Below are 27709 nucleotides of genomic sequence, written 5' to 3' on the forward strand. Positions count from 1 at the left end.
GCCCGAAGTGAAACTGGATCGATTCGATCGACGATTCCTCAATTACAATTTTTGACGTCGCTCCAACGACGACCGAGAAATATTACAAGTAAATATCGGTGCGAAATTAGTCGCCGCGTGTTTTTTCACTGGTGGAAAGATGGACCGGGAGCGATACCGACGTCCTTACCCGCAAGAGTATTGGTAAATTTTTCACAACACCGAGCACACGGGCAGTTTGCTCTCCCGCGTAACGCGTTCGAGTTTCCCCTAACAGCACACATCGACGTCCCGAGGGATGTGAAAAGAAGCCAAATTTCTTCGGCGAAGGACCGAAGTTCGGAAGGCACGTATTCAAATTTCCGTCGCCCCCGCAACTTTCGCTTACAAGCTGGAGTTTGACGCCAATCGGAAATGATGTTCCTTGGTGTAACTTTTAATCCCTCATCCCCGACAAATAAACACCGCGGTGTCCGAGTTACGTTTCGCGTGTAAAATATGGGGGTAACGATATTATAACTGCACTCGAGCTCTGCATGATCGCAAGGGAATTTTAGCCTGTTGCTTCTTGTCTACGTGCGAAATGGAAAACATGGGTTCGTGACCCACGTCCAGTATAATTGGCTGTCTCAACGATCAGCCGTCTGTCTAATTCGTGTTTTTGACGTTGATACAAAAATAAACTGCAGGCACTGTCTAACCCAGTCGCTAAACGAAGCCCGAAATCCCAGCCCGATGAAATTGGAACTGTTCAACGGTTCAACGTTCGCTGCAGATGCGACAGTTTCAGTTGCAGCGAACGTGCTTCAGCCGCAGTTTTAGTTCCGATTATCTGCAGCGCTGCATAGTTTCGTAGTTAAATTCGAATAGTGACTGACTGATGACCCGAAAGAAAAATTAATAAAGCTGAATCATATCCGAGACACATTGTTCAGTAAGCTCTTTTATGTCCGAACATTCCTCTGGTGACTTTTTCATCGTTGAGATGGCCGTTGGGCCATGGAAAATCAACGAAGAAAGAATACGCGGAGCTTGTCAGATTGGCGATGATATTCAAAGAGCAAAAACGATCAGCGTACGATGACGAAAAAATTGGTTCATTGGTTCGTTCGTTCGATCATTCGTATTGGCACTTTTTAGAGAAGACTCAAAGGAGGGTTGGAAGGGGGACAAAGTTGAAGTGAATAACCGTGGACACTGATCAGTGGAAAATCGAACACCGACGAAGCAGTAATTTGAGCCTTCATGGCCGCCATCATCATCATCATCATCATCATCATCATCATCATCATCATCAACATCATCGTCGTCGTCGTCTTGATAGTTTCTTTACGAGTCTGAAGCGTCGAAGATTCGACTCACCGTTTCGACTAGAGGGACAGATTCTGTTCGAGACTTGGCGAAGGTCGCCGTTTGTACAACGGATTTGGGTATCAAGAAAGGACATTTGTCTCACTCGGTGCGGGGCTGTTGGGGAAATGTGACCGGGGAACAAACGCGCGCACCGACTCTGCAATCCTCGCGGAATAACCGTGCCTACCTCCACCTTCACCCTCACCTCCGCCTCTAGTTTGGAAGCGTTTCAGGTTGATCGGAGCAGTGACAGAAATCCCTGGTAAGTGAGTAATTACTTGTTGGATGTCGATCTTGCGGCGGGAGAGTCGAAAGACCCGAAGGGCAAGGGGTCGCGACGCACAAGCCAACATCGTCATAACCCCGAGTTATGCGGCTAAACGACGACGGGTTCTCCGCATATTCGAGACGCCGAATATTACATCAAGGCGATGTATGGGACGTACAGTCAGGGTCAGAATATCTCCAAACAAAAGCCTGGCCGAAACCCAGGCTTCAAAATTACCATTGAATTGACGCCCGGCGGGATTCATCTACGAAAGAATCTCATCTCAAACATATAGAACGAGTGATTATGTTGAAAACGCTTGCCATAGTGTCAAAGATTCGAACTTGGATCCAGAGACGTGTGATCTTCATTTTTTCTTTAAATGCAATCACTCACGTTTTCAACGAAATGTTCTTATACAAGAGCAAAAAGACCAAAAGATAACATTTCCGACATTGATTTCGAATGATGAAATTCGGTGTCTTAAAAACAGCTCTTCAACGTCAGTATTCTTGGTTAACTCGCACGTGACTAGGTAGATGTACGTATAGGTCCTGCGAGAGTTTTCGAACCTCTCTACTTTCTCGTTTTTCTTTCGGTTCGCTTTACTTTTTGACCGGACTGTACGTCCCATAGATTCTTAATATTATAATACACCTTGTGCGTGACTGGCGTCGTGGTTATAATACATGATGCTGGATGCAAAAACGTTTGACGATATATAACGTTAAGGGTTAACACATGGAGCCGCAGTATCGCGCCAGGCCAGACCGATGCCAGTGATTCCGGCCACGGCCATCCATTACCGTTTTCACATCGGCGATACGCTATCAGTGCCAGAATCTGAGCGGCTCGGACTCAAGTCGGTTCTTGTCCTCGTTCCAAAAAAAGATTTTTTCCAAGCTGCGCCACCGCCGGCGACGTTTTGATGTGATGAAAAGCTTCCGGCGCAGCGGGTCTGGACCATTTCTCCACTGTTTTTTTTTTACCTCCACGCTACCAGATGCCGCAGCATTTTACAACGATTTCATCGAGCCGTTGCAGACCGATTTTCGATCAGTGGGTCCTGAGATATCGCCGTCTCAAGTACGCCATTAGCGCGAGCGCGCAGCGCTCGCTGATTCGCGTCGCCGTGCAGACGCGCGAGCGCCGCACTTCAAAACGCGATATCTCAAGATCCAATCGTTCAAAATCGTGCCACGGCGGCTCCTTGGAAGCGTCTCGAGGCAGCCATTCGATAAGCAATGGTCGTAAAAAAAATATTGGCATAAAACCTCAGAGAAACATAATATCGACGCAAACATTCACAGACAATACACGTAGGGTGGACGGCATCGAAACTTAAAATTTCATCGAAACACCTAAAAAAAAGTTGCCAAAAATTCAAAGAGAGAATTTTAGCATCGCGAATGTCTCACTGCTCGGGTAAAGGTATAAGAGACATTCTTTTTTCGAAACAACAGGAAAGAAGGTATCAGGAATTCTTCCCACGAGCATTCTACTCTCTTCGTCGATAGATGCGGAGAATTGGAACTCGGAATTTCCGACCCGGAATTCGCATACGGAAAGAAAGCAGACGGATATTCACCTCGCGAGAATTATTCATGCATCGTTTGAGTGAAAAGGGTAGTACAGGGGAGAAAAATAAATGACAAAAAGCACTCTCATTTTTGATAAAAAATTAAAATAGTTGTAATAATGCTGTAATGACTATCACGTATCAAACGTACGAGAATCGAACGATTGACTCAAAGTGATAAATATAGAAAATGAGAAATCATCAAGGATTGTCAAGTTTATAATTCTACGACGAATTTGTTCCCCGCACCGTTTAAAATTTCATACATTTGGATCCCCGTTTAGATTCAAAAAACATTACGAATCCAGATTCTTGACTATCTGGTTTATAAAAGGCGATGATCGGGCAAATGTTCAACTTCCGTAGGAAGATTGCTTTTCCATGTCGAAGACTACCAGACGTCGCTTTCGCACTTTCAATTTCTCTTCTTCACTCGCTGCCGGCAGATGAGCGGTGATCGTTCTTCCGTGAACAAAACGGGTCGCAGTAATTCCCTCCTCATAATAAAGCGCCGCATTCTGTATCCCCGAGCATGACGAAGGTTGGAGGTAGCGGAAAAGTGTCAAGTAATTACAAGTCGTGACTAGAGAAGGGTAAAGGGGGAGAGAAACGATGGAAACCGCCAGGAACGATCGCCAGGGACTTGTTCGTGTGCAGAATCTCTCGCTGACGAATGGGAGATGAAATTTTGCGGCGTATTCTGCGGGGGAAAAATTTATTCGTTAATTCATTCCAGCTGTAATTCCATAGCCATGCCTCGAGTTCGTCTAGAGATAGGAATTACACGTCTCACAAAATTTCAGCGTTGAAATTTCTTGTATACATATATATACATATTAAAGGGTGTTTCATTTGGAAGCACCATTTGTCTCTGTGCTTTTCATACGAAAAACTTGTTCTACATAGAAATATAAATACCTCGCAGAGGGACATTTCCCAAACCCAATTAACAACGATTCTTTTCGGAGTTTGACGTCATTCCACGCTTCAATGATGTGGGAAATATGTCATTGTTTTCAAACCGTTACCACACAGCCGCATTTAATGACACGGAATTGCTCTCGAAAGCATTTTGAGGAGAATCAAATTTTCTACAACAATTCGCGTTGAGAGAAATCCGTAGTTGAATTAACGATTCAGAAATCATAAACTCCGTCTCAAGAGTCAATTTAATACGTACAAATATTGAGCTTCCATGTTCAGTGGCTAAAGTATTGACTGCAGGTAAATAATTTATCGAGAATTTAATTTTAAAAAAATTGCTTCCAAGATAAAGTCCGTATCGTTACGCAAAGATGAGCGGTAGCGATTGATGAAAAAAAAATACCTCTTCCTGATGTCATCTGAACGAGAAAAATTAGGTCTCAAGAGATCAAGAGAAACAGAAAAAGAGGAATAAATTCTACGCACAAAACTAGACACCCTAATACGCGTACGAACTAACGCCAGGTAGAAGACGGTATTATCTTCTCGAGTTTCGACGGGGTTGGCTTGATAAATACGTGAGGGGGTTATGCTTATGTGCCGGGACGATGTAAGGCTACAGCCACAACTCGATCTCAACCCCTGCAAACAAAACTGCCTGCAATTTTGGGCGAACGTGAATTTCACCTCTCTTCCCCAGGGAAACTCTCTCTCTCTCTCTCTCTCTATTTCTCTCTCCTCGCGCCTCCTCGTTCAGAGACGACAGCTAGACGACCTAGAGCGAGGCGCGGGGGAACCGAGTGACCCGAAAAATGTGTTTTTAAACCCGAATGACAAATAGAGAAAACCGCGATACAGACGCTGGTCGCAAACCCTTCACCTGGAGCTCGGGGATCAGAAAACACTCCTCGATAGATATCCTTTCACCTTTTTCTGCATCTTTTTTTCTTTCAAACAGAATACCCCTTTTAAACCGTTTCATTATTAAAAATTAATCTCCAAGATCTGTGTATCTGATTAACCGAATATTCACCAAACCACGGCCCTGTTTTCAATTAAAATGAATAACTGTGAACCAATTGTATTTCCAACTTACATTCTGTCCATAAATAGGAAGGAAGGAAATATTGCGAGTTATTTTAAAATCAAATGGAAGTAATTGGGGATACGTTTCCGAACAAAAGATTAAACATCTGTTTTCTGAACGCGTTTCTCTTTTCCTCTTCAACGGTGAGAATCCGATGGTTGGTGAGGAAAAGGAAGTGAAACAAAAAAAAAAAAAAAATACTCTCAAAGGAGCTGAATTTCGTACAGACCGGCTGTACTTTCAAGTCTAAATTTGATTAATAATTGATTCAAGCACTCACCGCCTACCTTTCTTCCCTCTCATTTTCAAATGCGTTAAAATACATTTTATTGATTGAGAGGTGGAGTTCACGAATTCGCGAGGTACAGTCTAACACGAGGGTGAGGGTGAAGCAATACTCGTGCACGTACATATACTAACATGGCGGCTCCTTTCACTTCAGTACCGTGAGTTAATTGGATCTCTTTATTACGCGTTTACCAGTTAGCCTAGGTATGTACGCATAGATCCATACACGTCAATATACATCATAGATGGAACACAATCACAGTGACAAGAGCGAGTAGTTGAGCGGCGAAATTTGATCAGGAATTCCTGAATTTCAATCGTTCTCCACCCACGATTGTAATTCCCTACCTGAACTTGACGCGTCGCCGTTGTACGAGAAAATGAGAGAGAATAATTTGAGGCAGGAACGAAAAGTTGGAGCAAAAAATTAAAAGTTTTAGTTGCATGTCAAGATGTAACGCGCTGCGTCGAGTTTTTAGGAAAAAATTAAAATTGGTACGATATAAGCACGATGAGCAGGAATTACAAGTTATTCGAATTATCGATCACTGCAGGGAAAACGCGAAAATAATTTAAAGTTAAAATTGTAAAACTGAAATAACCAGAGGACGAGGAGTTTGAGGAGGAGGCTGGGAATGAAAGGAATTAAAAAGCACAGCCGCCCTCGCTGCGTAGGGTAATTCGACGCTTTTCTCCTTTCACATCGCGTACGGAATGAATTCTTGCGGGCGTTTTCATCATTTTGCCGGTAGCAGGTTAGGCGAGAAAACCGAGTTCACGCGAATTTAGAGTGTAAAGGGAAAAGACGAGAGAAAAAAAAAAAACATCTCCCGCATCAGGTTTCACAGATTTTTCGCTGTGTGTTTATGCAAGGATTTTGCGCGCTGAATATTATCAATGTGTACAAATGCGTTGCAGAAACAGAGCATTCAATGAACCACAAATAATTAGCTTTACTCAAATAATCTTCAACAATATTTATACTTCATTATTTTCTTCAGGATTTAATAGTAGAAAGAACAATTGCAGAAAAGAAATATACGCATAATAACGCGTTTTATAATATTACTGACTGTTAAATAAATGCAATAATATTATATCTGATGGTGAAAAAAATTCGTCATATATATATATAGATATACACGTTACACACACACGCACACGCACGTTTTATACATACTTGCATACGTGCTTACGTATGGCAGTTATGGGAAAAACGTTGCGGCCTCGTCAATCACGCTGTTTCGAAGCGCCGAATCGAGAAAAAGAAATAGACGAGATAAAAATTGAACGAACAAGAAATGAAAATGGAGAAATGCAAAATAAAAAGAATTTCTGCACAAAACCTCATCGTTTCTGTACAACTCCCATGCATACATAAATACTCGTCCGCTGTTCGACTATATTGAACTTTTTTCTTGCCCCTTGCACACGACGTGCTGCTTTAATTTTATACGTTTCTTCTGTTTCCTTTTTCTGTTTGAAATTTTTTTTTTTTTCTACTTTTGTTCTCTTCTATTTCCATCAGTTTTTCCCTCATCATTTCATTGCATTGTACGTGGCTTCTACATATACATTATATATATATATATGTAAAAACTATGACGAGGCCTATATTCACCTCATCATATTTCTTCCTCACTCCCAAATTCGAAATTTCACCGCACAACAGTGAGCGCCCTTGGCAGCTTTACGGTCAATAGTACATGCGTGTAAATATGAGCGTATACAGACGATAGAATGCCGAGGGCATATGACAGATGAGTACATAAGCTATTATCAGCGGAATCACACGTAGAAACGGCAGAACGAGAGGAAAATAAGCTGTAAATGTCGTTTCTCCATTTACAGGTAATATTATTTTTATTCAACGTAGAATATAAGTACGTAGTGTAAAAAAAAGTAATGTAATGTAATAGTATACGAAACAATAAACTCCATTTACAGAGAAACTCATCGCATCTTCGACAAGGTTAAAAAAAAGGAACATTATACGTATATATATATATGTTGGTACATGTGGAACAAACTTTGTTTATTTGAATCGCGAAAAAAAAAAGAATCTTTTCAAATCGAAGAGAAATGCGCGCTACATGACTGACGAAATCGTAAAAGAGGATGAAGAAAGGGTCGAAATGTACATACGCGTCAAGATCGGTGGTCGATGATCGCGCCAAGTTGATTAAAAAAAAAATAAATAAATAAATAAACGCGCACGATCCAAGGAATTATTTTTTACCGCGAAAAGTTGCCAATATCCTACCCGACGAAAATATTATCACATATTTCTTCCCACTCGCGATGAAATTCAACATTTGACAATTTCTGTACGTTTCTAGATTACAAAAGCTTTGATTCAAGGCTTATGTCGATACGATCGATGCACGGATGGCTGAAATATACCAATTGTAATATTTCCAACATCTTCGAAATCGTCAGTTTCCATCAAGAATTCTCAACCACTTTGCGACAAAACATATGAAATACGCTTTTGAGGGTCGGTATATAGATGTAGAATCAGTTATAAATGCCGTTGTCCATATCTCTACAATTGACTCGTGGTATAAGCGAATTGTATGACTATAATATAATACGACATAGAAAGTCGCTCGACTCGTACGAAATTTATGTGAACGTATGAACTCTATGGTCGCGCCTGCATGGTGACAAAAATTTGAACGACTCTGTTCAGGATAGAATTCGAACAGCATTTCAAATTCTATCTTAAATTGATATATTCCTCAACGTATTTTTCTAAAAACGTCCGCCAAGTACCACTTGCTAGTTTAATTTTTTTTTTCAATTCAATGGATCTTCAATTCCATTGGGTAGCACTTGCCAATCCTTCGTCTGCAATTACGCAGTTGTATGCAAGGTTCGGTATGACATTTATAGTTGAGCGTCAAAAGCACAGACAGTACGCGTTTCTCATAATCGCGTTTGGAAAGTTACGTCAAGTTTCAGCTATTCTTTCATTGAAAATTAACAGACATGTAGTAAGCAATAGTATGTGATTTGAATCTTTTTTTTTTATAAAGGTTGAGGATATTTATTTATTTACAGTGTTTTCGTGAAACGAGAATCTTGCATAAAATGATTGAATGCGTACATTTTCGATCAAATAAGGTATTTTCGTGGGTAATGACCACATTTAATGTACTTGGGGAAAGATTCTTCCACCAGAGGTGAATTTTCGGAGGTATATATATGTGCCAATTTATCCAAGCGCAATAGCGAGACGATTCATTTGAAACGTGACTTCTTTTTTTTTTCTTTTCTATTTCTTCGCTCGAGACGGTGATTTTTCACCGTTTCGACAAAACGAGAGGGATGAAAATAGAAAAGAAAAAAAAAAAAATTGAAAAAAGGAAAACTAATATTGTAAAAACGAGAATCGGAGGAATGAGAACGAACAAGACGTGTGAGAAAGGAAAAAGAAAAAAATCGGGGACTGCCAATTGATTTCGCGAACCTCTGAAACGACCCGAGAGCACGTTGGTCGTGATCGCGCTATCGGTAAAAATTTTTCGTCATCTGAAGTAGAGAAGGCGAGAAAAAAGTGAAAAAAAGTACCTGAAAGAAGAAAAAAAAAAATTTCAGCGTACATTCAAACAAACCGTCACAAATAAAAAAGAATATCGATCCGCCGCGCGTTATCTTTGCTTTTCGAGAAGAACGAGAATGGGAAAACCAAAAGAGAAACACGAAATCCTTAAAAACCAATTTCTGTAGATAAATTTTAACACAAATAAACGAAGAGAATATTTTTTTTTTTACCATTCAAAATTTAACTTCATCGTTAGTGAATGATATTTAATTACGTATTCACCGATTCATGAGACGAGCCGATTTTTAAAAACATTGCGTTAAATAGTTCGTAAATGTTTTCAACAAACCCGAAACATAAAATTATTCTTGCACGTTGAGAATTTGTTCAATGGTACGTGTACAGTGTGAATTACTACCGACATAATGATCCGTCGTTTGGAAAGAGAATCATTTCAACCCCTCTGCGCAAAATTTGCACCGGAATAAAAGCGTTTAATCTGATTTTTCTCGCTCATTGATCCCTGCACCCGTCCCTTGAACAGGCTGTAATGCACATCCACAATCTAAGCAAGTGCGTGTATTTTGGTGCTGGATCTGTATCGTGTCTGACCAATCCCAAAGCCCCTCAACCGAGGTGAAGGAGCCGAACAATATCCGACGTATCCAGTCTACCTCTCATGTCATTCCAATCATCCCCAATCAGTACGACTCTCGGAAAGAGAAAACGGAAGCAAAGATTCCCCTGTCTCATCGTCAGCGTCAATCCGAGGCGAATTTAGCAGCAGGCAATCAGCCGTGATCGTCTCATTACAACCGGGGTTCCGCAAATTCATTCTCTCATTTTTATTCACCCCCTCGGACCGTGGGAAGAAGAACTTTTTTTCCATCACTTTTACTTCCGAACATTTTTTCGCCTCCCTTTTTCTCGCTTTCCAAACGTAATATCGGCGAAAGAGGAAGAAATGAAGGAAGGAAGGAAGGAACGTGACGAAACGGTAGTGAAATTTGTATTATAAATTAAAAAACTCATTTAAGATCAAACAGAAAAATAAATGTTTGCCATTTAAATCAGTTATTTGTGTTTCTTCTGGAACGTGACCTTTGAGCTTTTTTTTCGAATTTTGTTCTTCGTTTCACCCTGTGTCTGGATGAAACTAGGCAGAGATTCGAAAGGGTATGTAAGGTTTGGGAACACATAACTATATATATATATATATATATGTGTGGGTGTGTGTAAAAGCCGCGCGTGAGATCTCGACGTTTGGAAATCGAATGGGACCCAATAAAACCTCGGCTATTCATCGGATTCCGTAAAGGTCGAGGATTCGGTGGCAGTACGTTGGGAATTTTATTCTTTCTCTCTGTCCGAAGAAGGGGGAGGAGTGACGGAGGCTGCGGGATGTTTTCGCCGGCGATTCCCGATCCCCGAAAATGGAGGCGACTTGATACCGAGTCATCCCGACCGTACGACTAAGCTCGGAAAGTGTTTTGTCCCGACGTAATTTTTTACTTTTTTTTTTTTTGTTTTTTTTTTTTTTGTTCTTTGCTTCTCGATCCTTCCATCCTCCGACTTGCCATCTTCACGGGATGGTTGGTAAAATCAAGGATATAAATATTACGTTAAAGATGTGTCAATAAGCCGTGACTTTGAAGTGAAATGAAAAAGACGAAAGAAATTAAACGAAACGCCGAGGAACGGATCGTAATTATCGCGTGGAATATTTTTTTTACGAAAAAAAAAAAAAAATAGAAAGGAAGAAACAGGCGGTGAAAACTCGCCGAGTTGGGGCGAGAGCGGAAAAAAGAGTTTATTACGCTCGTGACAAAAAAAAAAAAAAAAAAAAAAAAAAACAAAGCTGTTCGAGAAAATTGTAAGAAAAATAATACTTCGAGGGTCAGTTTTTACCCGTAAACTGGAAACATGAAAGAGCGAAAAAATTAAGGGATGTGTGGAATGTACGCGCTGAGGCAAAAAATGTCTCGATACAAAAACGTGACCAAGCAACGAGTGATTGATAAGTTATATTCAAGTTGAATCTAAACTGTGAAGAAAAAACATCCTTCTGATCGCAAAAAGAATTTGGAAATACGGATTGATTGAATATTAACAGCATCAGAAAATACGCCATTACTCGACTATTTTTCCATCAATAAATTAATATACTCTGTTTGACTATAACGAAAAAAATAGCTCACTGTATTCATCCACGAATTCTTTACAAGCGTCAGTAGATTAAGAAAAAAACCCGACAAGTAAGATGGTTATTATCTACATGAGATAACATGATGACTCAGAAGTAAAGACGTTACAAATATTGTGCAAAATCCAACTTGGACGATTTATGGATATTTCATGCGCGTTGAAAATAAACCGTTGCTTATCAAAATTCCAAAAGCATGGCAATATGAGTTTTACTGTAGAAAAAAAAATGGTAGAACAATGTTATTACGTCAACGCTGTTAATGCAACAATTTTTTCCTGCAGTACAATAACTTTTTTTCCTTAATATTGGATGCGACCAGATTATCAGCCTCAGTGCAACTGTTAAAACCTTTATTTCACCTCTTTTTTGTTTCGACAAATTTTTCCAGGTTTCAATCTTGATTAAACTTAAAAACCGTAGATAATCTGTCAGGGAGATAAAATTGCAAGCACGGAATAAAGTGGAGAAAAAAAGATTGCGAAAAGAAGATAAAGACTGTAAAAACGATTGATGTAAAATCAAATAACGCGATAAAATAAAACGTCCGATCAATTCCGTGTCCGATGGACTTTCATTTTCCCGCTACTCGTAAAGCGAACCAGAAACGAAGAAGGAAAATCAGAGAGGAAGAAGGGGGGAGAAGGAAAGCAAACACGCGTTATAAAATACAACGTTGGTAATCAGACCCGTGGCGGCAGGGGAGGGGGTGTGATATCAAGAGAGGGTTATCAGGGTATACATCCCAGAAATTGATAATCTCCCATTGCACGGAATCCGCTGGGTTCGCGTAATCTCATGGCGGTTAATTTTCGTGCTAATCAAAACCGACGCGTTGCTTCTACAATATAACCTTCATCAGTCCATGCCCTAATACACACGCAGCACATTATTTTACCCTCAATAAAAGTCCGGGAATTCATGTGTACTCAAATTTTTTCACAAGTATCGCGATATAGGAATGAATTTTTTTTCTTTTTTTTTTCCCCTTTTAACAAATTCACGCCAAATTATCCAGCGTTTAGCGTTATTTGATCGGTAAGTGATGCAAAATACAAGATTGATCAAAATAGATTGTAGACATAGATTGAGATTAAGTTTTTAAATTGTTTATCGTTTCATATCCTACCAGTGACACACAAATAGAATATTATATTGGACATAAATTTTTGGTTCTTTTTTTTTAACAAAACGTGGAAAGTGATATTTGTGTATAATATTATCAGACATGTTATTATTATTATTATAGTATCGTGAAAATAAATTTCTCAGTCACTTAGCGGCTGTCGATTCGTACGTTATTTATACCACGAATACATTATACTGAATAAACATTTTGATCGAACGTTCGAACAACTTGATTGACTTTTATTTTGATATGATAAAATTTTTTCAACGATAGTTTTCCGTGCGGTGAACTAATTTGCGAAATCATTCGGTAAAATCATGCAGCAAATCGTATATATTGTTTCTTATATATTTATCTTTACAATATTATCATCGTTCGATAGATAGAGAAAAAAATGTCTAATTGAGATTACCGTACGGACGTTTATAAACATTTTTATTTCAAATTATAACCGAAAAATATATGGTTTTCGTTAAGAATGAAAATGACGCGGAGTTTTGTATTTGTAATCGGAATATCTAGTCTACGATCGCTTTTAGGATTTTTTCCTTTGATTTGATGTTGAATAATAAAGGAAAGAATTATTCATCAACGTTGCCGTAACAACCATAAAATGTACGTCATTGACAATTTCGAACCAGACTAACAAATATTTTCCAGTACAAAGCACAAGTTTCCTTTTTGTTTAAATGAAAAAATATGTGTACCGTAACCGCACAGATGCTTCAATTTGCCGAAACTTTCCGCCGTCTACAAAACATGAAATTTTCTTTTTTCTCAGACACACGCGGTGTAGCAAATCGAAATTTTCTACCGATCGTATACACGCGTTGTATAAATTACGTTGCGTCATGTATTCTGTCGTCGATAATATGGCCGGGATTTGTAAATGATTGAGGGGGCGGTTTCAGACTGCAGACAGTAAACACACGCGCGCATCTTAAGTGAAGTAATTAGGGGTGGTTTAAGGGGGCGCGATATTAAGCGAGTAAATTTCGTGCAACGCCATAGAGAAACAATATCGATGGAGTTGTCAGTTTTACCATAATGAATCCCCCCCTAACCCCCAGGTAACGCCATTTAATAATATGGCCTCGCTATTACATTTTGCGAGGTATCGCAATCAGTTGTGATTTCAGAGTCTCGTATGTTATACCGGAGAATCTTCACAGCTTCGCCCGCATCCAAATTTAATCTGATAAAATGAAAATTGTATTCGGATTGTAAATAAAAAAAAAAAAAAAAAAAATCCTGCTCACAGTTAAGAATATTTGAACGAAGACTGATAATAAAAAGTTTAAAGTAAGCGTTCGCACAAGTGTGGAATCCCGTTCTCGCTTGGCTTGCAAATATTGTTTCTTCTCCGAAACAATCAATCTGCCTGTAACGAAATATTGCCTAAAATCTGGTCAGACGTTGCAGCTATTGACAGAAAAAAGAATAATCAAAATCGGTTCGGTGGTTCTGGAGTTATAAGCAGACGTAAGTCGGAAAAACTTCGAGCTTTTGTACGCGACTTTGTTCCCGGCATGCGTTGCGATACCACTCAAGGAAAGAAAGCGATGTGAAAACTCACGAACTGCCGCTAAACTATGTGAAATAGCAAAGAATAATTATAAGCGAAAAAGCGGATATGTTTGGATACGAAGTACTCTCATTAAAGTCTGTAGGCTGAGTGTTATTACGATAAATATTGGTTGCTCGAATTACCGCACATTAGACAAATGACGTGCCAGGGTGTACAAGGGGTGTAAGCACGACTTTTTTACAATATAGCCTCTTGTTCTTTATCCTCTCGGATCTGTTTCAAAATTGGTTATACTTAACGGTACTCTCTGTAAATTTTTACAAATTTATCGATTTAATCTATTCGGAAATGGTTTTTTTTTTTTTTTTTTTTTTTTTTTTTTTTTATAACCGTATATAATGAAAAATTGAAATCGGACAAAAACAATTTGAGCATACAAAACGTTATGTTTTTCCATGAAGTATTTATATGCTATATTTTAATGGCATCGTATGTCGCGTTAAATAGTTCATGGAAAAGAGGAACTCGGATGTATCTTTAATTCACTTTTCTCGGTAAAATATTTTTTCTACCCGGCAAGAACGTCGAGTTCCAGGATGTCAATATTTTTTATACATTTCCAAATACACCGCCGAATACCCTGTAAAATTTACAGCGAAATCAAAGGAAAAAGGAAATTTTCCATTTTTTTTTTTTTCTCACTGAAAATAATCTTTTTCATGCTATCAAAATATAACATATACTGCATCGAATAGTTCATGGAAAATCATAACCTAGTCGTATTCGAAATTTGTCTTTCGTCCGACTTCAATCTCCCATGATATACGGGTTAAAAAACAAAACCATTTCGGAAACGGGTAAATCTGAAAATTTGAAAAAAATTACAAAGAGTATCTTTAAGATCCGAGGGGATAAGAAAAAAGTGGCTGACAATTAGTTGCGAAGAACGCCTCACATATGTATAATACGTATACACGTATAAAATGCCGATATTACGCAACATGATAAAAATAAATAAAAATACAGAAACAATTAGCGATAAAAAATCAACGCAACAATGTTTCTTCGCCTCGTATTTTCTGATTTTCTTACGACCGTTCGCTCGTGCCTTATCTTGAAAACACCTTCTTCGGCAGCTGCAGTCTCCCGACTTCGAAACGTTATGGTAGAAAATAAATAACTTTTATCTACACTTACGAGCATTTGTATCCGCCACCTGTTCGTGGTGCTAATTTGTTATTTCTTCTATTTTCCATTTCCTAGAGGCGGTTTCGATTGGCCGCGATGACAGGGATCGTTAAATTGTCACGTTCTACGTTTCAACGTTTCAACGTTTTAACGGTTCGATCTCAGGCATAAAATTGGCGTGATAAAAACGTGTGCACGCATGTAAGTGTAAAGCTATAAACGCGCGCGTTGTAAAAATAAACGTGAAGAGTTTGGAGAAAAAAAAGAAGAAGCAGAAGAGGAGGAAAAAAAAAGAGAGAGAAACGTACGTTTCAACGCAACAGGCTAAATTGCTGTTAAAAACGAGGACGGCAAACGACTTTTTATACCTATACAATACACAATACCGTATTTATACGACTTACTGATAAATCAATTCGGCGGCAACTTGAAATGAAAGGAAAAAGAATAAAGTAAAATCGACACACACACACAATGAAGAGAAATTGAAAAGTTACAGAAGCAGTGAAAATACGAGTGAAGAGGATGACGGTAATGAAAAAAGAAACGGGAATAAGAATGAAGAAAAAAAAATATGTACACACATATATATATATATATACACATGTATTCACACAAGTAACTAACTTTGTTCCATGTACGCAGAGTGTCTGAAATTCTTATACAAACCACGTTTCGTGAAACTCTCGCTTCAAAATAACGGTGTACATATGTACTTATAATTCTGTCTTCGCTTTTTTCTCCTCAGATATATCTTTACCTTTCCCTTTATCTTTTGTACGTGAAAACTTCTCCCACTCTGTTGATTTTCACCTGCTTTTATTCTTTTCATTATTCTTTTTTTTGTCTTTTGTTTTTGTTTTTCATTTCTGGTTCTTTCGCCTTTTTTATTGATCAATTCATTTACTTTAATCTTTTGCTTCTTCAGCTCTCACTTCTACAGTTTAATAATGCCAGGTTGCTACTTTTATAAGCGGGCTTAAGAAAATGTTGGACAAACTCGTTGCGTGAGAGATATGATTGTGGCTAAAGGGCTGTGAAAGCTGAGAGAGGGCGCAAATAAGAGCAAGAAAATCTTAGAATCAAGATTAAAAGGTGTGAATGTGTATATATATATATATTTATATATATATATATATGTGTTTATGTACAAGATAGCCGCGAAGAAAATAGAAGACAACCAGCTAGTAATTTGTTAGCGGAATTATATACCTACCTCTGTGCAAAAACTTATTTGGCGTACCTACGTATACAAGAAAAGTTTGTCGAGAGAACTTGCGAGACTAAAAATATAAATCTGCACAGCGACGGAAAGCTCGAAAGCTGAGCTTGCGACACATGTATAAAAATAATAAAAGGACGGAGGGACAGAAGAAAAAATTTGAAACAAAGTATACTCCGCGTAATAATAAAAATAATAATGATGATAATAATAATATTAATAATGACCTCAGCGCAAAAGAAAATAAAATATGGAAGAAGAAGCGGAAGAAAATTATTTTGCTTGATTTGTCAGCGGTTTATCGAGCATTTAGTTTTTTAATTAATTTTCGAAATATACAATAGATATTCAATTTCCTTGAAAAGAAAAACGATGTTCAATTTTTTATTTAACGCTTGTTACAATATGGGATGAAAAATTCTATGAACTATAATTTTCTAAGTAAGGTGACAATTTCGTTACGTGCCGTATGTATTGAAGGGGAATAAAAGCCGCGAATGAAATCATCGATGACAATTTTCAATCGGACGAAATGGTCGGAGTCGTTTCAAACATACACGCGGTGTGCGATGATACGCAATTTATTATTATACAACCCTGTCCAATCATCCAATCTATGCATCTCAAGTGTTCGGATCTGAACGAACGATTCTTATCTCGTTGAGACGCTGTTTGTTATTGTCGACGATAATTTACAAGCAATTTATACGAACTACGCGAGCCACCTTTTAACGAGAGGACAATTTCTCTTCACCTCAATTCATCCTTTTTTTATCACAGTTTCATTCCGTCTCGCCGTTCATCAACTCGACACATTAATTATTATCACACGCAATAATCAATCGATTGTAATAGTCGTCAAGTCGGTTACGATGCACAGAAAAAAGAAAGAAGAATGAAATTGAAGTAAATAAACTGGTCAACAGTGGTTTTGTTGCCCTTGATATTTGAGTCGACTCAGTAAGATTTGACATCAACGATCCTAGGAGTAAGCGTGGTTTTTAAAAATTGGCTCCAGTTATTAATTTTATCGACATTTTCACAAAAGTGTCTCAAAAAAGTGATATTCAGATTAAAAATTCGATTTTTCTTTAGTATCCAACGTTTATGAATAAAATGCTACGCTACGCTTGGCAATAAAAAAAATCAGGACGACAAAAAAAGAATTGTTTTTTTTTTTTTTTTATTCAGCTGTGACGTCAATTCGAACCTGTATAAATCGAATTTATTATACCTTGAACAAATTTGTATGCATTCGTCTAATCAGGATCACTATAGATTGAACTTGAGCGAATACTTGCGTCTGTAATATAATCTAAGCTTGCAAGCTGCAGCTGCGAACGAGGAGAGGAATATATTCTAGACGAGAAATTGAATCGGTTCTTCGATTTTATCGTTGGAAAATCGCGTACCTGCAGTGAACACGTGAATGCATTTGTTCCTACGCGATATGCAATAAATTCGTGTTATTTGTCCATTTCTCTCCATCCTTTCATATCTCTTCTATTAGCGTAAATGTGTGCTTCTATTTTCGAGCAGCTCCACTCTTTAATGAAAATAAAATATATCCTCCACGGCAATGCCAAGTTCTATAATCGTACTCGGTCGCCGATGCGAAATCTTCATCGTACCGAACGCAAATATTATACGGATTGCTTATAACTCTCTCGGCTTGCAAAATAAGCTTTTACAGACTCGATTTAGATGCTGATTTTTTTCATCCCGTGTATGCAAACGAACAAAACACATTCAAAACGTCGATTCCAGTTTAAGCTTGACGGGTTATCATATTCAAACAATATTGCTTTTTGTTTCCTGCATTTTTGAGCAATCGATCGATTGAATTACCGACTAACAACGATCAATGCGATATTTTATATAATTACAAAATACGTTTAAACCAATTTTCACTATCCTAAGATGGATTTTTCAATTACAATTAATTTTTCACATTCCCATCTCCGATATTCTATCGAGCTTATGTATACTGTAAAAATCGAATAGCAATCAAATCATTTCTCTGCGATTTATGATACAGTTTTTTTTTACCCGATATTTAGGTGTACAAAATCCGACTTTTTTTTGCTAGTTAAAGATAAAATTATATAGATCGAATAAAAATGCTTTCGAACGAGTATAAAATGTAATGCAAATACGGTTTTCATTACCCCATCTAGTATATCGTATATAGCATTTAAAGTTCATTCAAGCCAATGCATAATTCAAACAAGGGTTACATTTTATTAAATCGTCGTATGAAAATATATACGGACGCCTGTATACACGTGCATAGAATTTATTTTCGATTAAGAATCGAGAGGTTTAAAAATCGTTTATAATTCAATCATCGAACCAGCGGCAGAAAAAAAGTATACGTCAACGTATGCAACATAAAAAGACCAAATTGCGAAGATATAAATAGCGAGGTAATAAATTTTCTACGAGTACGTAATAATGAGTAATTCGATTTTAATTTACTCTCTACAAATAATCGATGATTGGTTCGAATAATCGATGAAAATAAAAGAATTCTCACCTTCACCGGTATGCAGAAGATTATCAGGAGCAAATCAGCCGTCGCTAAACCGCCGAGGAAAACGTTTGTCGGTGTTGCCGGCAACGGTCTCAGCCGAGGGCAAAGAGTCGATGCGATGATCAGCACGTTGCCTGAAAACAAAAATGTCGTCGGTAAAAAAAATAGTAAAACAATGACGTGGCATACTTATAAATGGATTCAAATTATATAATTATATGAGAAAGAAATTCTTCTTGAAATTGAATTTTTCAAGTATTATTATGTTATATTATACGTTATACGCATATAACACACATGTGGATGTATGCGTGTTCAAATTGAATTTTTTTCAATCCAAAGTTGGTAGTTTATATAATACTTTGCGGTCTAATTATTACACATTTCATTTATTCGGTGATTGCGCTTTGTTTTTTTTTTTCTTTCTTTGTTTTAAATTTATTTATTCATTTTTTTTTCACAAATTGTTATTCCTCGATTCGCATCGAAGAACGAAAGACGAAGATAAGAAGAAAAGAAACACCCGTTTCACCGTTCCGGTTCAAGGAATATCGACATTATAATGTATGTAGAAGATACGATATGTCGTATTATTGTAGTCATACAGGGCCGCATTACGACGTCAGGCGCTTCAACGCCAAACCGATCGCGGCGCCCGTTTGAGAAATCTAAAAGTTACCAGACATTTTTTTTTACGCATCGTACAATTACTCGGAATGCTTAGAATTATAGTTATGTGACTCTAGTGTCGAAAATTCCCAAGAATCCAATCAATTAAGAATTAATTACCTTACATGAATACCTACTAATCCGAGTATTTCAAATTGAATAATTTCATCTGTAACATGAATAATAATTGTTTTTCTTACAACGCAGGTATCAGGTAATTTTCTGAAATAAATAATAATGACGCTTATCGTAAATTTGTAAATCGTCTTGTTTTATTTCGGTTAAATAACCAATTTAGTCGTGCTAGATACTCGATGCGCGTAATTTCTTTGATTTTTTTTTTTTTTTTTTTACGATAATGGCAAGAGATACCTCGAAAACGTACGTAAAAGTTGATTTGAATTCAAAATATTCCAGATTGTCAAGTTATCGTGCTTCCGAAATTCTATTAATTGAGAATTAAGAAATTATATCTTCAATTTTAGTTTCGAGTTATCGGAATCATAGGAACTGACGGTAAATATAGCGATTTTCAATCACAAAAACCTACATGCATGGGATATTTTTGGTAAATACCACGTTTTTCAGTGTGCTGTATCCAAAAATCATTTCTTGCAAAACACAAAGTGTTTGCATAAAAAAAAAGCACAAAAATAATGAAAAAAACCCCATTACATTACAATGAAATAAACAAAATTTCTTATAAAATTAAACAAACAATTTCTTTATGAAATGTATTCAACATTCCGTGTTTATTCTTTTCGCCTACAATGAAACCTTTGTTTCTTCTCTTTTGATACACCCCCGGATATGCTTCCATTTTCCATTTTCTGTTTCGCCGTCTGCATTTACTCTCGAGTCTCACTTTAATACATATTAAATGGAATTAAGCAACCACGTTTGCGTATGATTCTTAAATTGAAGAATGGTACACCAGATTTCTAATCAAACGGGAGTTTCATTCTGAATAAAACTGCAAGCACGAGTTCAAGAAAAAACCTGACGTGATGAAACTTTTCGATTATTTTTCCCGGTTTCAATGAATGAAAATTGAGATAAAAAAAAAAATGGTATAAAAAACCTGTGTAGTTTTTTGGTTGCACGTCACGTGGTAACATTTTTTGCAACATTTTCGTATCGAAGTCGTTGAGTGAGTTGTCGATGAATATCTTTGAAAGGTTTATAATTTGACCAAATTTTGTGAATGAAAAAAATTTGCAATAAAATAAAAAAAAAACTTATAAGCATGGCGCAATTCGCGGAGCGGGTAAATTCGGCCCTGTTTGATATCTACATGCGTATCTGTCGGTGAGACAAAAGCGGACGCGAGGATTTCTCACCTTGTTATAAAACGGGGGCAAAAGTCGCGGAGAATGATCGTTGAGATGCGCAAGGAAGTGTGAAGAGAGGAGGAGAAAGATATCTGCACTTTTTCAGGAAAGAAAAACCGACAATGAGAATGGTAAGAAGTAAAAAAAATTAAATGGCTGAAAAAATAAAATGGTTGGTTGGTGGAAAAATTAATTTAAAAAATGACCGTTTCATCTGCCTACTTCAATTTCGGTTGAAATATTTTTGGGTTTGGCCACGAAAATTTATGTAATTTGTTTCATAATTTTCAAAAATTATTCCAATAACTGTCGAAGTATCATCATCAATTTTTAGAAAAAATCGCAGTACCAAATCCAAAAAAGTAGGAATAAGATCCTAGCCTAATTGACGTGTATGCTTCGTATATGATATATAATTTATACAGCTATATAAGAACAAATACGTGGATGCTAAAAATTTCATATATATTGTATATATATATTAGACTGGGCCAAAAAAATTGACTATTTTTTTTTTTTTTGAAAAATATATTCAGAATATCATTCAGTATGGCAAAAAAAAAATTTCATGAAATTTGAAGCCCTTAATATTAACTTTAAGAGGTCTATCATCGCTATTTTTGATTTTTAGTAATAATTTGATGTTTTACGTCAGAACTGTCGAAATATTGAAGTGAAAAAATTTATGTTCGCTTATCTATCACTACTTGTCTAAAATTTCTTCAATTTTAATTGAGAATAACTTTTGAAAAATTAAATAGAGGCAAAAATATTAAGAGATCTTTTTTGTAGAACATTAAATTTCCTTTAAGAATCTGTCATGATCTTTTTTATACATTCATTGATTCGTTAGTCACGAAATTCCAAATTAAAAAAGTCAAATCGAGAAATTATATCAATTTATTAAGCTTAATTACTCGGAAACGGCTCGTCTGACAAAAATCTATAATCAGACCTTTTTTGTAGGGAATTTAATTTTATAAAGGGATAAGTGAACATAAATTTTTTCACTTCAATATTTCGACAGTTCTGACGTAAAACATCAAATTATTACTAAAAATCAAGAATAGCGATGATAGACCTCTTAAAGTTAATATTAAGGGCTTAAAATTTCATGAAATTTTTTTTTTTTGCCATACTGAATGATATTCTCAATATATTTTTCAAAAAAAAAAATAGTCAATTTTTTTGGCCCAGTCTAATATATATGTATGAAATATTGCGCTGTATATAATAGATATTTTTAAAAAATTATATGCGGATACTCGCGATGTATTATCGCGACACTCGGCTGTGCTCGAATGTATAAGCAGCATCAGGATCAGGATCAGAGGCGGCTTTCGTGCCGAGAGCTAATTTTCTCCATCCGTGAAGCTTGCGCCCGAATTAGTCAGCTTTATACATATACATACAGGTATCCTAACAGAGATGAGAAATTCGATTTATCACCGGGATCGCTCGCGAGATTCGGCGAAGTGTTTAACGCGTTTTGTTTATCTCGACAGTTGCGTGAAATTCGTAGGTTTTAATTTCATGCAGTAAAACGGCACTTTTCACCCCCCCCAAAGAAAAAATATATTTCATATTATACGTACGCACGATAGTTCATTTATTCTCGTATTTCCGTGTAATTCGTGTGATCATACAGATTATAAAATAGCAAACGAATAAATTCGAGAGTGCAAAAACAAAGAAACCAAAAAAAAAAAAAAAAAAGCAGGATATACTACGAAAATGTTGAAATTCAAAGGTACTGGCAAATATTTTACTTTCACTCCCTTTTTTCGGCACATCTGCTGTTTGAATAAAAAATAAATGAAAAAAAAAAAACCATATATATATAAATAAATCGAAACTGATTGCGACGATGATTCTTCACTTGTCGTGTTACATACTCGTATTGTAGCCACATATTGGAATAATTGTATCCATTCGGTTTCGACGTTCTCATTCGTCCTTAATACGCAGCGCGGGTCAAATTTAAAAATTGGAGGTTGGAATAAAAAAAAAAAAAAAAAGAAAAAAAAACAGAGAAGAAGAAAAGCCAACGAATACACGACGAAGAATTATCTCAATCAAATATAATTACCTATAACATGTTAATTACAGTGATAATCAATTCGTCTGTATTTAATTATAACATGTAACGGGAGAGGCTCAATTTTGTCAGATTTGAAACGAAGCTTAAAAAAGATTTTCTTTTTTTTTTTCCACTCGCCGCGATACTTTTGTCCGGAAACGACTTAATTACGCAAAGTACGGGTCGAACGGTACGTGTAACTAAAATAATACAGCACGCTAGTACGTATTTCTGTATATAATTACGTATCCATGTACGTATGCACGTGCCTACGTACAATGTAGGGGAAGGTTTAGAATCCGATGTATACCTAAGCTTGCAATCAGCCAAGACGATTATCCCGCTACCTCGCGGCTCTCAATCTCTGCTCTCTTATCACCGTGATTAATGCCGCTCTTACTCCTCGCGTATAATACACCTATACACGAGTGAATTTGGGTATCCGAACTACAGACGCGTGATCATCGTCTTATCCAGAAAATGCAACCCAGGTGCTCGAAACTGTTGGGACGAAAAAACTGGCAAATAAAAACACATCTAGCGTTCGGAACTTGTAGAAAGAAAAAAAAAGGATCGCAAAAGGATCACTTCGTACTATCGGACGATGTATCTATACGACAGGTATGTTACATTTACATTATACCTGTGATATGGTAATGAAATTACACGCGTAAGTGTATACTTACTGCAACGTGGTAAACATGAAATTTATATAATGAATAGGTACGTACCTACGCGATGGGCTGCATATTTATTCGGTGTCGAATTCTTATTCAAATTTTGACGTTACGTCATGTTTATTCTATTATTATTTATTCATTTTTTTTTTCTCTCCAATCACTTCATTCATTCCTGTTCGTTTTTCTTCCGTTCACTTTTTTTGCTCGCGCGTTTGTCCAATTTGTTGGTGAATATATTACACGGACAACAATTTCCACACTACTCCCTATAGTTGAGGCTAACAATTTTTTTCTCATTTTGTTTATTCTGTTGTTATCGGTTTCTTTTATTTTGTTTTATTTTCATTTACTATTCGCTTCTTCGTCGTTTCTTGATAATTCGATGTCGTTGTGTCGTTTTGCAAAAAGAGAGAAATGAAATGAGGGAAATGTACGAATGGAAGGAAAACGAAATGGGAAATCTTACGTTTGCGCATTGCGTAATTATTCATCGTTACAGACTACTTAGATAGATTCACTTACCGGCCAAGCCGAGGAAGAAGGTGAGGCTGTAGACGACGAGGGCAGGTGCCAGTTCGACCCAGTCGAAATAGTTGAAGGAAAAATCAACGTCGTAATCACCGTAGTCAGTTTCGTTGATCGTATCGTTGAACGTTCCATTTTTAACGAACATCGACGCCACATTGGCACGATCGACGATCACCGAGTCCTCCGTCATTTTTTTTCACTTCAGGATTTTCACTGATTTTTCAAACATTCGTACGTACGTAACGTTTGTGGGTAATTTATTTTCTCTTGTTTTATTTGTTCGTTATCCCTCACTGTTTTCGTTTATGCGACGTTATTGTTACGGATAAAGAGTACGTAGAATGAGAGAAGAATAACAGAGTGAAAAATAAACGAAACAGAGTTTTTTTCCGATTTCTTCTATTAATTTTTTTCATCAGCTTGTTTGTTTTTATCAGAATTTTTGTATTCTCGTCAAATCATATTTATTTAGAGTTTTGTTAACGTCCGATCGTATTTTCACAAGAAAATTATGGGATCACGGTCGAAAATAGACGAAAATACTTTTTTCTTCTTTCTATTATTTTAACAAAATTCGATTATTATACACAAACACACACACAATTAATTACATATTACTGCTATCGCATATAAATCTTTCACACAGAAAGATATAAATAATAAAGAAATAATCGAGCAAAATTTCATATCGTATAAAAATCGTCCGGCATAAGGTAAATTAAGTAATGCAATTTAAAACCGAATCAATTATAAAACCAAGAGTCAAATCTGGCTCAACGGAAGCGTGATGACGAATTCGTCGTTAACTTCCGGTTTTCTTCCGACCGCTTCAGCTGCTGTCTGTAATCCCAGCAATCGGATCATCAGTAATTAGTCGTTAATTAACGCGGTATTATTTATAAAACTGAACCGCACCTCGATGCGACGATATTTATATTCAAAGCTATAAAATAATAGGTAACATATTGCGTCGTGCAGAAATTGGAGCAAATCTCGATTGATATTCCCACTCTCTCTCTCTCTCTCTCTCTCTCTCTCTCTCTGATTCCCTCAATTTCTTTATCTTCGTCGTATCTTTTATTATACTTCAGAAGCGCAATTGACACGCGATACGTGTTGCACAAACAGAAAAGGTCGGAAGCTTTTCCACCCGAAGCTTCTGATCCGTTGTTTTATTTTTTCGTTTCTCTTTTCTTTCATTTCCCACAGTCTTGCAACTAAGTGCTCAATTATCGATTGTTATACTCCGTGTATCAGCTGTATTATATAAGAAAGGTTTCACGTACTATTATTATCATTGTTATTATTGTTCGTCGCTCTTATATTCTTCCATGCTGGAAAAATTAGTGAAATTTTCTTTCCCTTCTCTTACTCTCCTGCACTAAATTTATTTCCTCGTTCATCAATCTATACAATCCGCCTATAAATTATTCGTTATATGATCTACAATATGACGCACGTACTTTGCACGTGCATTTATATTTAATACATTATATAGGAAACGCGATGCGACGATGACTATATAATGTGTTATATATTCTGTGTATATATTTTTAGACACTTCTCGATTATATTTATATTATACAGTGTCTCTGTCTCTCTGTGTGTGTGTGCTTGTGTGAAAACGTTAACGTATGCAAGTGTATCTACATATGGAAATGATCTACTACAAATTATGCGCTACGCTCTAATAGTAAACCGAAATAAATGTGCAGCAGACCTTACGACGTTATTATTATTCTTATTTGCCCACGTTTTATACACACGAGTTTTTGGTATGACAATCTCTGCTTTATCGATACTTTATACACACAATACAATAGCGTTGATTATTTATAACTTCGCAATATATTATATGTACCCGATTACGTAATTCGCTTAAAATATAACAAAGTTTATCAATGTATGTAAATATATATATATGTATAATTTGGAAGATTAATGGACAAAGCAGTAACGGGTCAGAAAAAAAGAGAAAAAAAAAAAAAATAAATCGAATAGAATTACAACGTTTAATTCTTTTTCTTTCGATCGATAATTGAATTGAAATATTAAAGAGAAAAAAAAAATAAAAAGAAAAAGAAGCAGACAAAGAAAAAGAGCGAAATTTCTTCGGCAACTTGAGACGCGAATGTATCTCGTATTGGGGTGGCGAGACCGCTATCTGACAAATTATAATTCCTCACCGATTAATCATCCCGCCTATCAATTCCCACGATCTATCCGTCTATGTTCACTTTGTTTCGTTTTGTACCGTGTTCGAGATTTTTTAGACGACATAAGGAAGACGAATATTTTGCTACATACGAGGCGACGCGATGCGAAGTAATAATTCATGTGTAGGGAAGAAAAAACTGAAAAAAGAAAAATGAAAATAAAGTAAAATAAAAATACAGCACGTTACGTAAGTAAGTCCGAATATTTTTCCTGTAATTCTTGTGATATTTTTATGCTATATTTAAATAGATAAAATAGTGCGTTAGAAGATAATGGATGTTTATATTTAGGGCTCGCTTTTTTTACAGAACGGTCGAAAGGCCGGACGATAAATATAATTGTGGAAGATACGTGAATTATAAATCGAATAACGATTCGATGTTCATACCCTGTCAACGCTCGAGTTTCAATAAAATAAAACACGTTGGCGTAGCCGAGAATTTTTTTATTTTATTTTTTCTCACTTTTGCGTACTCAACGTTTACCTCATTCCGTCTTATACGTGTACAATATTTGTGTGTGAAAATTATAGTTCTACTTTTAATTTTTACGTTTAGAATATCAAATTTTTTAATTTATATTTTTCATTCGAAGTAGAATATTTTCGTTATCGTTATACTAAACCGAAGCACTGATTGGTTGAAATATTTCCTTCCCCCCCCAGCAGTAATGCATAATTTCACTCGTGCGTGTAGCAAACGAAGAAATAACAAAATGCGACGAAGTAATATTGAGATAAATCAGACGACGAGATAATGTGTATAGAAAAGAAATATTTAACCAAAGGTAAATACAAAACTCGTAAAAACGGTGGAGAGAATTGACGAGTTAGATAAAAAAAAAAAAAGAAAGAAAAAAAAAAAGATAAATAAAAATAAAAATAAAAAAAAACCTGAGGATGCAGAGCGAGTCACGTTTTTCCCCCCTTTCTTTCTCTAATCGTCCCTTCGGCTCTTTCCCCGTAGCTGCAGCGGCCAACCGGACCGTTCGCGATGCTGCGGCTAACTTCCGTTGACTGACGCTTCGCGACGTCGAAGAGTGGCGAGCCTCTCGGTTCGGTTACTCGGCCGGCGATTGAAGAAGAACCCGCCACGCCGAGGAAAGCCGAGCACCGACGGCGCGGCGTAAACTGCCGAGATTAGAATTCGAATAGAGAATACAGGCGGGCACAGGTGTAAAACCGCCTTAAGCAAACGCGACGCATCCGCGTTACCGACCGAGCGACGATCTTTTCCTCTTTTTTTTTTCGTTGTTTTTCTTTTTTTTTTAATTGTCACGAGTTTTTGTTTTTTCCTCTCACATTCGAAGGAATACAAACAATTGCCATTTTGTTTAATTGAACGGTTAATGGAAGGAGACATGTTTTGTTTTTTTTT

The 27709-nt window shown here is 36.7% G+C and overlaps 1 protein-coding gene across 2 annotated transcripts in view; it reads right to left on the reverse strand.

The window, feature by feature from the left end:
- LOC124179944 (QRFP-like peptide receptor) overlaps positions 1–27407 on the reverse strand; it is a 42967-nt gene extending 15560 nt beyond the window's left edge. The window contains exons 1-3 of one of the 2 annotated variants that reach the window (XR_006870176.1): positions 27226–27403; positions 24111–24672; positions 18832–18962 (exon numbers count right to left, since the gene is read on the reverse strand). Coding sequence is in view for 1 of the 2 variants with exons in the window: in XM_046564828.1 (XP_046420784.1) it covers positions 18832–18962; positions 24111–24306 (327 nt within the window). In the remaining variant the exon portion in view is untranslated. Of the gene's footprint in view, positions 1–18831; positions 18963–24110; positions 24673–27225 lie in introns of both variants that reach the window. The other variant, XM_046564828.1, reaches the window with a different exon arrangement.
- Positions 27408–27709: the final 302 nt, after the last annotated feature.

This window comes from Neodiprion fabricii, chromosome 4 (genome assembly GCF_021155785.1).
Source record: "Neodiprion fabricii isolate iyNeoFabr1 chromosome 4, iyNeoFabr1.1, whole genome shotgun sequence".
NCBI lineage: Eukaryota > Metazoa > Arthropoda > Insecta > Hymenoptera > Diprionidae > Neodiprion > Neodiprion fabricii.